This window comes from Gallus gallus, chromosome 13 (assembly GCF_016699485.2).
Source record: "Gallus gallus isolate bGalGal1 chromosome 13, bGalGal1.mat.broiler.GRCg7b, whole genome shotgun sequence".
Lineage (NCBI taxonomy): Eukaryota > Metazoa > Chordata > Aves > Galliformes > Phasianidae > Gallus > Gallus gallus.
This window is the reverse complement of record NC_052544.1, coordinates 13,848,915-13,866,161: the sequence shown is the minus strand read 5'-3', so window position 1 is coordinate 13,866,161 and position 17,247 is coordinate 13,848,915. Positions and strand designations below refer to the sequence as shown.

Below are 17,247 nucleotides of genomic sequence, written 5' to 3'. Positions count from 1 at the left end.
TTAATAACCTTCATTCTCAACCACTGGCAGCCTAGGCATGGCCTGCACATCACCCCCTTCCCAGCAAGAGAGGACAAATCTCCACCCCACCCAACACGGCACCTTGCCTTGGGACCTGTGACTTCCACCATCTGCTGGATCTCTGATGCCAGCGGACAGGGAGCACAGCTTTGAGAGGAGAACAGAGCCCATCTCTGACATGGGAAGAAAGAACGAGGGATAGGAAGGCACGTTAAACTCTTAATGGAGCCCATGAAGATCTTCAGCTCCTTTCCCCATTCTCATGGTTAGACAGAAAAACAACGTGAAGAGCTCCAATGGCAAAACAAAGCATTTCCAGGACCGCTGCATGGACAGAGTTGCATGCTTTGCACAGGGACCAAACCCAACCAGAGTTGGCAGTGAAACAACACGCTGTGTCACTACTCACCCTCGGGCCGACGTCCCCTGCTTCACCCTGTGCGTCAGGAAGAACAGCAAAGGTCAGCTATTAGAGGTCAGATTTCAAACACGAGGAGCCGAGCGCGGGGTCAGCTGGACGAGGGAACAGCACACAGGGGAAGTGGGAACGTTCCTATTGCTTAATGTATTCAAAACCAGGGAGGAGAAGTCTTGGAGACAACACAATAGGGAATGATTCTGCCCTGGCAGGCGATGAAACATAATAAATCTAGAATAATGGATTGTTTCCAACTTTAAGGCTCCCCTAGCAAATGCTTATGTCCTACATATGCACGGACTAACATCACTTTCTGTGCAGTAATGACATTCCTTGGCTGCTCGAACTTCACGGGAGGATGTCATGCAAACAGGGCAACGGAGCCCGCAGCCTTTCAGCTCCTGTGCTGACAGCTCTATGGCTGAACTGAACACAGTGGCGATGCCATGCTTGGTGTATATGGGCAAAGTGAACAAGAAGAATCGCAGCAGAACAAAGACACGTAGCTGGTTTCTGAATAACTATGTGCTAATGCAGTCTTTACCTTTTCCCCTTTTGGTCCTGGAGGCCCCTGGAAAAGCATAAGAACAACAACAATTCAGGAACAGCAGAATCAATGCATACGCTCTTACCCCAGCATCAAAACCAAGCCGACTGCTTTCACCAGTTCACAAACCTGAGGCACATTACTATTACTTTAAGCAGTTTGCTGCTGGATATGAACAGCACACCACTGGGAAGCAGCAAGGAGGTCGTGCCTGCTCACGCAGGGGCACAGGAGTGGAGAAGGGCAGCATGACAGCCGCTCAGGGGCACATGATGCTGAATAGATACAAGACATTTCTCAGAGTATTAAATCACTTCTAGAAAAACACATGCTCAGCATATCATTACAACAATTATACATCTGTTTGAAATAAACAAGGAGGATGGGCTGCTTTCTTTGGCCTATTTGCTGAAGACATAAGTCATATTCCTTCTAAACAGCTTTCTGTAAGACAGACAGGCAGAGACACACTGCAGCCCTAAAGAGAAGCCGCAGAGCTTTGATGTGCTGCTCTGCATCCTTCAAGCACAAGACCATCGAGCATCATTTGTTCAGGCCAGCACACGGCGTGGAAGCAGTGCGGCACGGCATGGAAGGAGGCAGGAGGTCAGCAGTGATGCTGGAGCATCTGCAGCCTCGCGCTGCATCCCTCCTGCTGGTAGCTTGGGCTCTGAGCAAACCTGCTGGCCACTCACTCTTGTGGAAGGGATTGCGAGCAGTCTGGTTTGAGTTTGGCCATTCGTAAGTTTGCTTTTTCATTCAGGTTCTCCTGCTGCTCATTCAGAGGTCCCCTCCTGCCCTTCAGCCACTTGCATCCCTGTTGGTTAAGGAGTGCAGTGCAGAGGTTTGCGCCACTCTTTTAATTATGGTTTTGTGCTAATTCAAAGACAAGATAAAAAAAAAAAAGCAAAAAAAAACCCCACCCACAACTATGAAAAAATATACAACATACAGCTATAACAAAACATTCCCTAGCTGGCTAGAAATTAGTGCAACCAAGAATTTATCCCAGACAAAGTCCGAGCAACTTTGGAAAAAAAAGATCACTTGGTTGAGGACCACAGCTTGAAAAGATTTCAGATGGTGCCCTCTAGTGAACGTGGAACAAAGTGAGACTGGGAAACAAAAACCAGAAGCAGCCATGAGCTCCTGCAGCAGTTTTCCAGTGAAAGGACTCAGCACTGACCAGTGCTCAGCCAACACCACCAGGAGGTGTGTGACTGTAAAAATCAGCAAGAGAAGCGTGGAGCACCTGAGTGTCCATAGGGCTTCTGAGAAAACAAGAAAGAAAACTCAGGCCCAGGGCTTAAACTTGCACAGCATCATTATCCTAAATGCAATCTGCCCCGTGAACAGTTATACATGCAGCAAATATCTTGATTTAGGCTGTATTTGAGATTCTGCCTAGCCATTGCAGAGCAGTGTGAAGGAAGAGATGACACATTTGGCATGCAGTGCTACTTACTGGTTTGCCATCCAAACCAAGGGGACCCTGAAAAGGAATGGAAAAGACAATATGATTAAAGAATAAAATACCCCAACAATTTACAAACATAGCAGTATCAGTCATGCTATGAAAGAGGCTCTACTTGCATACTGTACAATCCTTGGCTATGTTACTTATACACCTTATCCTTCATGCATGCGATCCAGCAGGAAGGTTTCACAGAAGCTGAGCGAGAGGTGATAACTTGCAGAGCACAAAGAGGTGAGAAAGGAAGCGACAGGGTTAGTGAGAGGGGCACGTGGCTCTGGCACAGCACTCAGGACTACCTCAGGCTTTTAAGGACTAAGAACTGCTTTGGTTAAACTGAGGGGGTCCCAGGAGTGATTCACTGCAGGCTTGTAGCTGGATGGGGTGTTCTGCCTTCTCCCAAGGATCCGCTAAAGCTCTGCTCTATTCTGTGGGGAGCGCCCATCACCTCCAGACCACAATGGGAAGCCTCATGGATGGGGCCAGGTGTCTCACCAGGGAGGAAAGGAAGGGCACATCCGTCCCACAGATACCTGTGTGCTTGTCCCAACGGCAGCAGCCAGAAATACAGCTGTATTTGCGGGACCAAGCTCTGGGCTACCCCAGCTCTCCCTTTGCTAGCACTGCTGCAGGAGCTTGTGGTTGATCAGTGTAAGCAGCTATTTCCATTTAATGGTAAATCCGAGGAGAACTGCATTCTCCTCTACCTGCAGCCTAAGCCCATAAAGCCTCTCCTCACTTAGACACAAAGACAACTCAACCCGAAAGCATTTCCCAAAGAGATATGACATGATGGCTGCAAGTCCACAAAGTGCTCAGGCTCCTGCTTGCACCCCAGATACCCCAGCCCAGGCTGACAAGGGCTCCAGGCAGAGCCAAGGGCTGTGCCAGCCGTCCCCACAGCATCTTTGGCTTTGCAGCCCAAAGGACCTACCAAAGCAAACGCCCTTTAGATGGTCGCATAACACAACCATAGAGTCAAAGTTTTCCATATTCCTTAGAGAACTGTTTAGGGTGAACCTTTTCTGAGTTCAGCTTAAATCTATGATGCTGAAATGGAGATTAAAAAAAAAAAAACAGAAAAAAAAAAGAGATATGAGAGAAGACTAAAGTCTGCATTAAAAATAACGTGTCCATCTCCCAGCTCCAGCTGTCAGTAAGGAATAAATCAGCCTGCAGCAGCGGTACTGCCAGGCTTGGAGTGTTAAACCCCAGGTCTGCATGGCTCTGCTGGGTGAGAGGCAAACCCCAAGGGCTGGGGGGAGCAGTGCCAAGGATATTCACCTGAAAACAATGGGCATCCCTGTACACATGGGGTTTCGGAAGCTACCAAGCACTGATTATATCATTTACGTACTGTACGTTATTTATGAGGAGCTACCAGTATACAAATGTCAACACACAAAAGTGTTGATGAAAGATATGAGCAAACTGAGCTGTGTCCACTGATAGAGGCTCGCATTACTACAGCTAAACTACTCCTTCCCCTTACGGACATCGCTCTGCACTTTATCTCACCACACTTCTTTACATCAGAGTGACTGGGAAAGGTGTCAGGTCTGCCGAATTTCCCTCCTGAAGCTACGAGTTCTGGAGCTGATTGACCTGAAGCTCCCAGTGCAGCTACTGGGGACCTCCAGAGGAAAAACGTGGGACCTGAGCAGGGAACCCACAGCACATCCATGTTCTCAACGAAACAGAAGCCCCACGGATTTAAAAAATAGAAGAAATTTATAATAGCAATTCATCAGCTTCTAGCTATTCTTGTATCAGTCCACAAAGGGACATCCAGAAGGAAAAACAATGGCCTATTCAAAGAATGTTTGTTTGAGGGAAAGCATTTAATGCTCAAGAGAAACAATATCCGTTGGGCTTTCAAAGGGGCTCTGGGCCATCCGCTCCGCTGAGCGGACAACGCCGTAAGTCAGGCTTGTAAATGTTCATCAGTTCAGGCTGAGGTCTGATGGGCTGAGCCCAACCTGCCTGGCCAGCAGCCCACGGCAAAAGGCCCCGAGCAGTCGTGGAGCTGTTGGGGTAAAGGGGGAGACCACACCGGAGATGTGGGTGTGCTCCACGGACAGCCTGCAACATTCAGGAGAGCCCAAGAGTTGGGATCGTGATTCTCCCTTCCTTGAATTCTGGTCCGTGTCATTTTAATTAAAGATGAAGCAATGTTTAGTTTATTTGATAACTAAGGAACAGAAAAACAACAACTCCCTGTTCCCCAATCAAAAACCAACTCTAGAGAAGTTTTCATTTCAGAGGGGACAAAAACCACACTTGAACAACCACCAAAGAGCTTAAGAGAAGGGCGAGCGTTCCGTACACCCCACGACAGAGCCAAAGCAATAGGAAGCTTGCAGAGTTGTGCTGTGATTTTGCCAGGGATGACTTTCACTCCTGTCTTTGCCCATGCGCTACTACAAGCCTTCTGCTCCTAATCACAGAGTGACAACACTTTACATAATTCAATGCTTACAAAGTTGGGAGAGGATGAACCATTTTGTCTAGAACAAACCTGGTACTTTGAGACCGAGTAGAGAAAAAATGCCATCAGCTTTCCTCAAAGCATGGATCTGACCAAAACCACCGCTGCAGTGACAAAGTGGGACAAAACCCATCAACCCCAAGCAATTTGAGCAAGCCAGCACTGGTGTGGTCCCAGCTGGCCACTGGCACAGCCACTGGGTGAACACTGGAGCCACTGATTGCTGGTTACTAACTCAGATCTCATTTTCCAGTCACGCACCAGTGAGGTGCCTGCAAGGACCACCTGCATACAGCACCAGGTCACCACAGCTCTGCAGGACATCACTGACATTCGAAGGGAAAGGAGGAAATGTTCCTGTCAGATTGATAAAGAAAACACATCTGCAGCATCTGGCTGGAGCCACACTGCAGCGCGGGAGGCGAGGAGATGGGTCAGCAGGAGCAGAGGTGAGAGGTGCTGCAGTTGCACTCCCCAGACAGTAACACCCATCACACGAAGACATGATTTATGTGCTAGCTGAAAGCACAGACCTGCGCCAGGTGAGATGCTGGGGCGCGAGTGCAGTTTGCTACTGCTTCACACACTGTCTGCCTTGATTTGGCCACACGTTTCAGCTTTAGTGCTCAGTGGCAGTACTAAAAAACATGATATTTTTCGCGTGTTTCACAGTAGAAACTCAGGAGGGTCAAGACAGCAACAAAATACCTCATTTTTGCAGTCACAGCTGATTCACCCAATGCTGAGAGCCACCAAAGGCTCAGGAACAATTTTATATTTGCTAAACAGGAAAACACGTCAAGCTTACGAGCTCTGATTCCAAAGCAAAAGCTCCTGCATTAAACCATGAACATTTCCCCTGCACATCCCTCGCCCTGCTCAGGGGGAGGCTGGGTGCCAGCCTGGCTGACCTCCTGCCATCCTCCTCCATCGCCGAAGCTGCTGGGGATGGGTTTGCTTCAGCAACGCTGCAGGAAAGTTAGGGGCAAAATACTGAGCGAAAACAAAGCCAGAGATCACTAAAAGGCCAACCCTTCCGAGTTGGGAAATCTTCTCTCGTGGTTATTTTTAATGTTTCCTGCTCTGCTAAAAATTAGCACAGGGGTCGGAAGGAACCCTGCAGTCAAATTTTCACAGATTCAAAGGACTGCCTTCAATCTCTGTCTCTGCGGTTTAGAAAAATAGTAAAATCTTACATTTGAGAAGGAGAAGTGTCAGAACAAAGGGGCACGGCAATATTTTAGCACCATCACCACGGGCCTGGGATCACCAAGTGCTGCTGAGCTTCTTTCTGCTCCATCCACCTCCACCACTGCTCCAAGAATCATTGGCCCTTCCAAGCTGCAGCACTTACATACACGTGAGGAGATGGCTGAGTTCCTCCAGCCCATGGGAAGGGTTACCCCCCACACCCCGACCCCAACGCTGCTGCAGGCAATAGCTGAGTCCAGACAGATCCCCCTTGGCCATTCTCCCCATGAGATCTGTTCACGTGCTAATTAACCACCTTTGCTAATAATGTGCTTCAGATGGAACCATGTCCTGCAGCCACAGCTGAAGGCAGCCAATCCCTGACAGAGGATGCAGAGCAGCAGCCTGATAAGGGCCAGGCGTGTGTTAACAAACCAACCAGAGAAAAAATGTGTTCTATTCCAAAAAAGCAATAAGAAAAAAGTCCTCATATTGCTGGGCAGCCTTATGTCCATTCTTTGACAGAAACAAAGCAGAAACGAGCAGCAGTGTGCTAAGAACTTCACCCATAATGCAAACCAGAGCGTGGGGCTCTGCAGGAGAGCTGCCACCCTGCAGGCTGGGCTGTGCCACGCCAGCTGCCCGCCACCCAACGTCCTCTGCCAGGGGATCCCAGTGCAGATATCGGTGCTTGCATGGGTTCCTCAAATCCTTCACCAATACAAAATAAAAGGGGGAGAAGGAAAAAAAACAAAACCAAAACAAACAGCCCTGGCACTCTTCTGAGGGTCTTTTGGAGCAGTACTGGACCCTACTCACCATCCAGTTCCTTATAGGCAGCACCATTGCAGGCTCACTGCAGCACTTAGCTCCCAGCTCCCTTCCCAGATGCACCAACAATGTTAATCAGGGGTTCATTATGGAGATAAGAGACCTTTTCCCCTTCAGCATCGGCCTTTAACACGGAACTCCAGCACAAGTCTCCTTCCATCTCTTCAAAGAACTCCCTCATTGCTTTGCTAGACATCTTTCCAAAGATGCTTGGAAGTAAATTCGATGCTGAGCAGCGCAAAGGGATGGAAACAAATCACTGCACAGGAGTGGCACCAGACACTGCTTCAATTCCTGAACCTGCTTAGATGAATCACAAATAGATGTCCCAAGAGAGCCATGGGTTCACCCGCTCCTCCCAGCACACAGGGAAGCAGAGAAGCCCTAAAGCTGCCTGCCCTGATGCGTGGGCCAGCTCCTGCTCCTCCACGCTCTTGCACAATTGCATGAGATCGTGTCATCTGCTGCTGAGCACCAGGTCAGGAGCAAGAGCTCATCTGTGCATCACATGGCACAAGTTTGCTTCCAGAACAACAAAGTGCTTTTATGGAAGAAAGTCCCCTGACTTCCCCCAAATTTCTGAGGTTGAAATGGGTTCCATGTGTGCTGTGCAACTCCTCCTAGTAAGCATTTGGTGCCCAGTTGGGTTCTGGACATTTTGTGTTTAACATCCAGCTAGGAAAGGAGACAAGCTCTGCAGTGGGAATGAAATTTTGACGTTGGTAAGCACTTGTGTTGGAGAATTCCAAGCAAACACTTCAACCGCTCAGTATCTTTATATTCTTGCCCTGCTAATGCAATTCCACCTCTATGGCTCTATTGGGATTGCCTCTCCTTTGGGGCTGATGAGCAGACTCCTTGGTTTTCCTCAGTTTTCTTCTGCATACAAGCAGAAAAATTCTCCTTGAAGTTGTTGGTGCCTTTGCTTGGCCAGAAGTGCTGTAAGAGGAATGGGAAGCCCAGAAGACAACCGAATGCATCTGCCATTCCCCTGCTGGATGCGATGAGGCAACTTTTTATTTTTCCCTGTGCAAGAACTACCTCTAAATCCAAAGAAAAACAAACTGTTGCCCTGAAGAGATGTTCTTTACAAAGTCATTGTCTCCACAGATAGAGACAGTAAACGGACACAACAGGAGAATGCACTGGATCTGCTTTCCTGGCTTAAAGTTACCCCCTCTAGGCAGTACGTGAATTGGCCACAAAACTGATACTAGAATCAAGAAACTCAAACTACAAAATTTGCCTTGTAAAATGAATTTTCTGTTACTTCTGTCTTTTGGGATCTTACTGGGAGAAGTATGTGTGCAAACGACTTAATTCAGAGGAGATATCCCTGAAGTTTGAATATTTATGAATAAAGATACCCAATGAGAACAAACCTAGGACTGAAGCCTGCAATTAAGGATAATGACTACAGTTCAACAGTTATGACCTTGATGAACCTAGCCAAGGAAACAAAAAAAATCAGCTTGACAATGACAACTTTCATTGTGGGGATGGACACCAATTACACAACACAGTTCTAGGAGATATCCAACAACAGACATTAAATATGATTTTATTTTATATGGGCATTCACAACTACCCGAAACACCCACAGAACATACAGGCACTCCATGTCTGTACACAAGCTACCACTCTGGGTCTGGAAAGCATCTGCCTATTGCAAAAACAAAAGAAAGCCAAACAACAACAACAACAAAAACAAAAACCCACAAGAAAAGTATGAGATCCACACGCTCATCCCTACAGCCCATGGGCTCTGACCACAGAGCGTGGTCTCCCATTCCTGGCAGTCTTCCTGAAGTGTTCAAGTGCTGTTCCCAAACACACCTGGCTAAACCCACGTTCTGGAGCTTTTTGGTAAACTCGAAGGGACCACAACAGGATGGAGCAACTGCCACAAGCAGTTGGCTTTGGCATGTGTTCCTCATTTCTCGCACATCAGCCTGTGTTCAGAGCATGTTTATGGGTTGCACACAAACAGCTTACATGGACTTTCCCCTGCTGAGTTATTTACATTAATTGAACCTCCTAATTGCTCGCTGGAGGAAACCCCAAACTCAGTTGGTTGAAGCCAAGGCCTAGGGCTGCCACCAAGAGCACTGCCATGCTGAGGTCCTGGGAGCTACAAAGCCAGCTTCCCTTCTGCAAGTGCTCCCCCAGCCTCGCTCCCAGACTTCAGCTCAGAAATAACATTTGGCTTCACTTTTTGCCTTGAAAATTAATTAAAACCAGAGGTTGTCATCCTTACAAGTTAATTTCTGGCTCTAAGCACCACAGCTGTGCATTTAGGTCACTATGCAGAGCTCCCAAAAAAGCGTTTCAGAAGATGCTGAGCCGCTCAGCTCCAACTGCAACTTAGCCCAAGATGAGAATATCCTGTGCAAGAATATTTCGGTTTTGACTTAGCAGTTACTCCCTGCAAGGTGCATCAGCGTAGAGCAAAGTCTGCGTTACTCTCAAAGTTCACCCAGCACAAAGTGCCAGGATGCAATGAGGGTTCAAAAGGCCCCCCGTTGCGAAGCACATCATTAAAAACAACCAACAACTCACTGTCCTTTACCAGAACTCTGCTAACTCATCTTGGTGGGGCAGTTATCTGTCAGCAGAAAAGGATGGTATTACTGGATAGCGAATTTGAGTAAGCAATTGTGTAACTTCTAAGCAGGCAGAACTGGAAGCCCTCTCCTCCCCCACAACCCTGAAGAGCTGCCACCACTGCAAGAGATGGGCAGAGCAATGCCAAAGCTCTTTCAGGCAACACGCATTACTGATTTACAAAATTCAAAGGCAAACATTATACACTGGAAGAACCAAATGAGTAACACTCTGCTCCACTAAAAATAGGCACTAGTATTCCAAGGAAAATGTACAAAGTAAGAGACAACTCTGTTTCCTATCACACTTCTTCTGCAAAGCCTATTCCCCGCTCTGCTTTTTATTAATGAAGACACGCACATAAAGTAATTCACCTCATTAATCAACTTAATTCCTTTGGTTTCTTCCCACTTGAAGTGACAACTCTCCATTGGGGATGTCACGTTTAGGTGGTGTTGTGGAGACCAACTCTGGGGAGGAATGAGTTAGCAGAGGCAGATGAAACTCTTCAGCAGTCGGGCTCCAGAAGGCTCTCTGGCGGATGGGACGAGGGAAGGAAATGGTTTCTGGTGAACAGCAAATACGACATCTCACTGGGAAAGAGGAGAAATATTGTGTAGGAGGAGAGCTGAGTGGTTTGAAGGCAAGGAGAAAACCATTCCCACGTGGGGCAGGAGGAAGGGATGAGTGCAGGCTGCTGAAGGCACCTCCTAGCCATCACTTCTCTCCTCCTTAGATGATCTGATTCCATTAAACAATCTCCTGATGGGAAGATCTGCCTGCGCCAGAAGGTCACTTGGAAGAGCTGTACTGGCAGTAGATGATCCATCTGGTCTTCATGTCTCTGTTTTCCAAACACAGCTGTCTGCACCACTAGCATAAGCAACCAGAAGCACCACTGTTCCGGCCCTCTGCAAAACCCACCTCTCTGTTCCCTTCTTGGCTTTACAAGGATGAATGACCCCCCATGCCAACGCACCGACCCTATGGTGAGGTAAACACGGGTCCCTGCTTAGGCACAGAGCAGAGTGTGGGACAGTGCACATCTGCTTTTCCTCTGCTTCAGTACAACTGTGTAAAAACCCAAAATCGAGCTCTGGGGCTGCATGTAAGTTTGGGGTGGTCACTCCTGGCCAAAAGCGTCATCCAAATTATCCTCAATCTGATCCAAAGCTGCTGTCATCTCTTCAGAAGCTGGTGAGGGGAGTGCCAGAGCAAAACAATGCAGGCAGACCAGCAGGAGTGGCTGTCCTGCCCACAGCCGTGGTCTGCAACACCCTCCAGGGCAGCAGGGAGAGCTCAGCACCCACTTGCGCACACTCAAAGTGGGGGCAGCTGGAGCCCCAGTGCTGTCCCCATGGCTGCTGGGCACGTTCCTGAGCAGGGCAACTGTTGGCACAGTGAAACGGGAGCTGAGCATCACAGACAGAGAGGTAAAAGGGCCCTGGAAGGTGCTGTGCCCCTGTGCCCTCCATGCAGCCCACACCACACACAGTTGCGCTAATGCATGTTGAAGGCTTTTCCTGACCAGGATCGTGGCTGGCCAATGCGCCTCAGCTCACCAGAAGAAACAACTTGAGCTTTGAGCCCACAACTGCATAGAGCTTGTGCTCTATTTCCACTTCATTTGATTCCAACACTCAAAACCAGAAGGGATTTAGGGTAACACACGTTGTTGTTGGCACATGCTTAACTGTTAAACACGAGTCTCAAAGCCCAGCTGGACTGACAGGCCAGCTCAAGCCCTCCTGAGTGCCTATCTGCCCTCCCTGTTGCACTCAGCACCTTGCTTAAATGCTAGCAGCTTGCAAATAAAATCAAAGCACCGTTATCCAAGAGGTGGAAGTGTTACCACATCCATCTCTGGTGCCAAACACTATTTAATTTCCTCTCATTACTACTTCTGCATTTGCCTGTAGCTAAAGTTACATGCAATTTTGTTAAGGAACTGCAGAAAGCATGGGAGAGGGAAAAACCTTTAAGAAATGATCAGAAGGTGCCAAGATGATGGCACAACATCCCCACATGATTCTATGAAAGCATCTACTCACCGGGCTCAAATGAAGTCTCCCACATTAGAGGCATCTCTGGCCATGCCAGTACCCAGCCCTACCCACGAGCCCCATCCCCAGCTGTACCCCCAGCAAGGCGCTCTCCCCCAAGGACATCCCACTGAGCCCTGAGCACCCCCCACTGTGACACAGCTCACCTCCACCACCAGCCCTGCACTATCGCACAGGAGCAACCACAGCCAGGCGAGGACTACGTCCACCTTCAAGTTTTACCTGCTCAGAGTTAATTTGATCAGCCAGAAGGGAACTAAATAATTACATCAGTTTGCCCGAGCAACTGGATGTAATAAAGTCTCTCCACATGCTTCTACTGAATTACTCTCAATTCTGCTTTATGTTGTTTTCTCCTCCACATATACATATTGCCTTGAAAATGCAATTATTATCACCTCCTTATTAGATAAAGCTACTTAGTGTAGCCACAGGCCAGCAATTCACTGTTCACTGGGTTGGGTTCGTCATTTTGCAAGGCCCAGAATAAAACCAGTGGCGTAGCAACAGCAGCTCCCAGGGAGCAAGGAGACAGGAGCAAAAACCTTCCAGGGATATAATGCTGCTCTCCCAGTGCAGAGGTAGCAGCAGAGCTGGAGGTCACTGCTAGTCCTGTGGCAGCAGCAGAATCCCTCACCAGGACCTGGAGTCAGCACAAGGCTGGGGCTGGCTGCCAGGCCAGGCTGGGGGACATGCTCTGTGCTAGGGAAAATCTGCTATTTCATCTCTATTTCATCAACATTTTCGACGTTCAGGACTCCAGGGCTAACCAGAGGCACACACTTTGCCGGAATATCATCAACAGAAGATGAAGACAAACCTGCCCACAGCCAAGGGTACTGCTTGTTCATCAGTGGTTAGCCACACCTTGCAAGAGCAGGAAGCCACCGTAAAACTACAATTACATAGGTCAACTATAGAGCAAAGTCTCCCATCTTGAGCTCAGCTCTTAACCACTACTTGTGTGTTTCTGTGCCCTCCTTGCTCTGCTGAGGCCCCACAGACATGACAAGCCTCCAGCATGGCTGCCAGGGGGAGATGGAGCCATCCCAAGCAATGGTGCCCCATCCCGCTGCAAAGTCCACCTGCTCATTCTGCAGAATTAACACCTGTGTGCACCTCTCCTCCTCTGGGCCTGCTGGAGAAAGGTTCCTGTCTTCCTCGGGGAGGGGAAATGGGAACTGAAATCAGCTTTGTTTTCCTTCCAGCCCTCCTCCCTCAAGCTCTCCATCCATCACACACACAAAATCCAACAGATGTTGGTTTGGTTTAACAGCTGCTCAGGGGGAATCAGGACAGGGCATGAGGTGGCAGTGACAAGGAGCAAGTTTCCCTAAGTCTTCTTGAGAAAAAAGTAAACAGGCAGGAGTGTAATAGCAAATACCACAAGAGTGTTCTGTAATACCATGAAAGACTTCAAGCCTTTTGCTCTGTAAACAATGGAGAATACTGTGAAGTCTCCTGAGATTTGGGGCCAAATCTCTCAAAAGGCCATCACTGACAAAGAGGGCAGAAAATAGGAAAAAAAAAAAGATCAAGACACGCAAAGAAGATCAAGTGTCATGGCAAAGACAGAAAGGATGACGGGGTGCAGATTACAAGAGAGTTAAAATAAAAGGAATAGCGGAGTTACCGGGTAACCATCGCGTCCTGACTGCCCCTGTGGTGGGGAACAAGCGAGATATCAGGTCAGTCAATGCACATGGCAGCAGGCAGGGCAGGGGCTGTCAGCTCCCCCACTGGCCCTGGGACCAAACTCCTCCAGAGGGACCTCTCGGGGCAATTTTCTTCCCCCAGAAGGTCACGCCTACAGCCAATTTTCCCCAGATTTTGACCTCATGCCTCACTTGAGCTACTTACCGAAGGCTTGGCCAGCTTGCTCCCATCCCTGCTGCCCATGAAGCAATCAGTAGGGTCCCAGCCATGCACCCACGGCCCCATCCCAAAACCAGGGAGAGGTTTTGTTGGTGATTGCTGAGCACTGAACCAACCCAGCACCTGATCCTACGCAGGGTTCTCCTTTCAAATCCATTACTCTCTTTGAGGCTGAGATTCCCCCAGCTCACTTCTACACCTCGATTCTGTTTGCAGTGAAGTGGAAAGCAGAGGATGCTATGAGAAAAGACCTTAAGTCATTAACAATACCTGTAGGATCAGCAGAGAAAAACCCAACTTGCCCAGAGGGCTTCACCCTTTCTGCTCCCCCTCTGGGGGCTCCCAAAGGCATTTACAGTTCCAGCTGAGCCGGTGGCACAGCGAGGGACTGCTGTAAGCCAGACACAAGGCAGATTCCCAGGAAGGAGCTGTTAAGCATTAGCTGGTACACAAGCAGGCAGTAAGGCATGTGTCTGCTACAGCAGTGTCATATGCTACTATAAACATAGATTATGTCAGCATGCCTCAGATATGCAGCGAGCTCCACACGTTTCTTACAGCACGAGCAGCTCTGGCAGCCCATTCCTATCCATTAGAATGGTTTTCACTTCTTGCTAAGTGCTTCTGCAGCTCCAGACGCCTCCTGCAGCACTATTGGTTCATCCAGAAACAACACCGACTTCCACAACCACCTATTCAACAAATTGCAGCCTCGGGATGAAGCATACGGTGAGGTTTTTATGGAGATGTATGGCACTGGAGCACACACACAAATAGGAAACACTTGTAAACTCGCTTGCTGGTGAGCTCCCCAGTCAGCATGCTAATACACAAAGTGTCTGCTAATATCTGGGACTGTAAATGTTTAATTATGTATGTGGCAAGTCTATCCTTCAATGGCAGAAATTTCCTACCCAGCATGTGATTTTAATACCCTGTGAAACAGAGGTTTTATAGCACAGCGGAGCAGAATCCCCTTCACTCACGAGACAGGGCGATCAATCATCCAACAGCCACAAATCCTGCACCACAAATTCTAATAATTTCATACACACAACTAGCTTGTGACAGCCAAAAAACGAAATGCCAGAACAACTGCTACCAGGGAGCGACAGAACTGAGGATACAGCCTTAGCAGTGCGATGCTGTACATGTAAGACGTAATCGATTCCTTATGGCCAAAATCAAGAAACAGAAGAAACCAATAGAGCTAAACGCAGTACTGCTGAAATAAAATAATATTGTGGTTCTGTGGGCTCTAGGACTTCTATTATAATGTTTAAAGAAGTCTCTGGAAAACGCTACTTGAGCTAAAAATGGGGAGATGATTATTTTTTAATTGAACTAAACCAGGAGTTCTCTGGAAGGGCAAAGGGAGAGAAAAACGCCTTGTTTGTGTTCCATCTCCCCTGCGCTCCGCCTGCCATTCAGTAGTGCCGTGGGAACCAGGAAATGAAACCAAGGAGGGACAAAGCAAAACTCAGAGTGCACCATATGCTGCCTCCGCCGCATGGCGCACAGAGAGCACACGTGAGGAAGCACAACACGGCTGCGCGTGGGCTGATGGCAGGTGCAGAAATGGTTAAACCAACCCGTTTAAAAGCCAAGGTACTTGAATTAAGAGGAAACAGTCCCTCGAAGACGTCTCAGTGGAGTTCAGCTCCAGCACCTTGAGCACCGTGCATCCACGCAGGGCTCTGCTGATCCCTTCGGATGGCGCCTGCCCCATTCACACCATCATAGCAAACATCTCCAAACGCCACGGCATCGTTTTTGTTGTGTGGGCAGAGAGGCCGTGTCGTGGTCTTTAATTACAGAATATTCACAGGAAAACGATTTCATGGTCAGACTAAACTTCTCAACAAATTGACAAGGAAAATTCATTTGTTTGCCCTTCTTGAGCCAACCAGTATCCGGGATTTATGGCTAATGCTGGGCACAACATTTAGAGTCAACGTGTTCAGACCTCCTCCAAGAACAGCCAAGTCAAAGCCACTAAGCCTTAAATTCTCCTAATTTGCTCCTTCAAAACGTGGCCCAATAATAACTTCACTCAATCCCCTCTTCGGGCTAAAAAACAAACTTGAAATAGAAGCAAAATGTCCAATGGCTGAATGCCATTAACCAAAGTCACCAGCAGCATGGTCCATCCCAGGAGAGCCAAAGCCACAGCGCTGTGACAGCTCCCATGCTCCACGTGCATCTCCCCCGTCACCTCTCGGCCTTTAGGCAGATGGACAGAACTGGAAATTAATTAGCCCAGGAATTGCTAGCCAAGCTATTTTTCCTGAAATGACCCCTCTCCAACCCCTATGAGGTTGGAGGCCCTATGAGACAAGAGCAACGTGAAGAAACGTCTCTGTTAACACAACCATGGACAGGGAAACACATGGCTGCCAACAGCCTGTGCCTCTCCTCCAGCACTGGGGGAAGAAAGATAGAAAGAAAACAGAAGCACCTAATGCCCATAAATCCTTTTTTAAAAGCCCTCGGCAGCGAGGAGGGCCCAACGGAATGCTCTTTTCTGGCTCCAAAAGCAGCGGGAGAACCTCAGATTTGGAAGTGGTGGTGGCACAGCGAAAGGCATGTCCAAACATTTGGAAGGAGGAGTTGACACATTTTCAACTATTACCCCTTCAAACAACAAATTCCCCATAAATTTTCTGGTCGCGCTGGGAGGAATGCTCATTATTCTCCCCAGGACTTCAAAGAGAAGCAAGCAAACTGCATCTTCCCCTCCAGCCCCCATTGCAAGACTACCAAACCCATATTAAGTGATGGAAACACAACAGATAAGAAAAGCAAGGCAGAGCTTTAGAACTAAAAATCCCATCAAAACATTAAAATATTAGTACAGCGCTCTTGGGGCCCAATAGAAACTGAGTAAAGAAACTCTAAAGGGAAACCTTTCCTTTTTTTTAATTCTGAATATTTGCTGGGTTTAAAATTACTGGAAGTCCCCGAGGGCAGCAAGTTAAACATTTCAGAACTCCCCCCACACCATTTGTCTACCATTGTGAAAAAAATACAGCAGCATCTGGTACCAATTTTCCTTCCAGACACACCTCTACCAAAAAATGCTGTGCTTTTGCAATGACACAGAAAGGAAGGGGAGGGGGAAGGGGAAAGCCTTAACTTTGTCGATCCAACTGTAAAATCCACGATACTTACTGCAGGTCCTGGAAAACAAAAGAAAAACAAAGAAAAAGAGTCACTTAATCATGAAGGTGAAGCATAACCTAAAAAAGCACAGAAAAGGGGGGAAAAAAAAGATAAGTTACACTACTTCTCAGTTCAATTCCAGCATGATGACTTCCTAGATTACCTTGACGCTGTCCTTGTTCTCCCATGCCACGCATGATGTTGCCCTGCCAGCATTCGTGGCAGGCATAAAATTACATTTTTTACACTTTTGTTCCCAGCGTGACTCCATCCCCTCTCTCCGCACAAGACCCCAAGTACAGCACAAGGCATCACCCACATTCACTGCCTGGGCATCCCATGCAACCACAGAGCACAGCCAGCAGAGCCCCTCAATACAGCTGGAGTTCCACAGGTAGAAAGATTATCTTCACCATGGAGCTCCACATTACTATGGAATAAAAGCTGGAGATGAAATTTCAAAAGCCCATCTTTGCCACAGTAGCATGACAGTGATATGGCTGCCTTCAAGGCTGGAGCGATGCAGCAACCCCACAAATCTACAACAGGTTTTGGGTACCAGTATCACTGGCT

At 48.1% G+C, this 17,247-nt stretch overlaps 1 protein-coding gene across 18 annotated transcripts in view; it reads right to left on the bottom strand.

The window, feature by feature from the left end:
- COL23A1 (collagen type XXIII alpha 1 chain) overlaps positions 1–17,247 on the bottom strand; it is a 156,558-nt gene that overhangs the window by 28,287 nt on the left and 111,024 nt on the right. For 11 of the 18 annotated variants that reach the window (XM_040647194.2, XM_040647196.2, XM_040647198.2 and 8 more), the window contains exons 4-7: positions 16,648–16,691; positions 2,452–2,478; positions 984–1,010; positions 431–457 (exon numbers count right to left, since the gene is read on the bottom strand). In XM_040647194.2, coding sequence (XP_040503128.1) covers positions 431–457; positions 984–1,010; positions 2,452–2,478; positions 16,648–16,691 — 125 coding nt within the window. Of the gene's footprint in view, positions 1–430; positions 458–983; positions 1,011–2,451; positions 2,479–13,270; positions 13,298–16,647; positions 16,692–17,247 lie in introns of all 18 variants that reach the window. The other 7 variants (XM_040647197.2, XM_040647204.2, XM_040647209.2 and 4 more) reach the window with 2 other exon arrangements.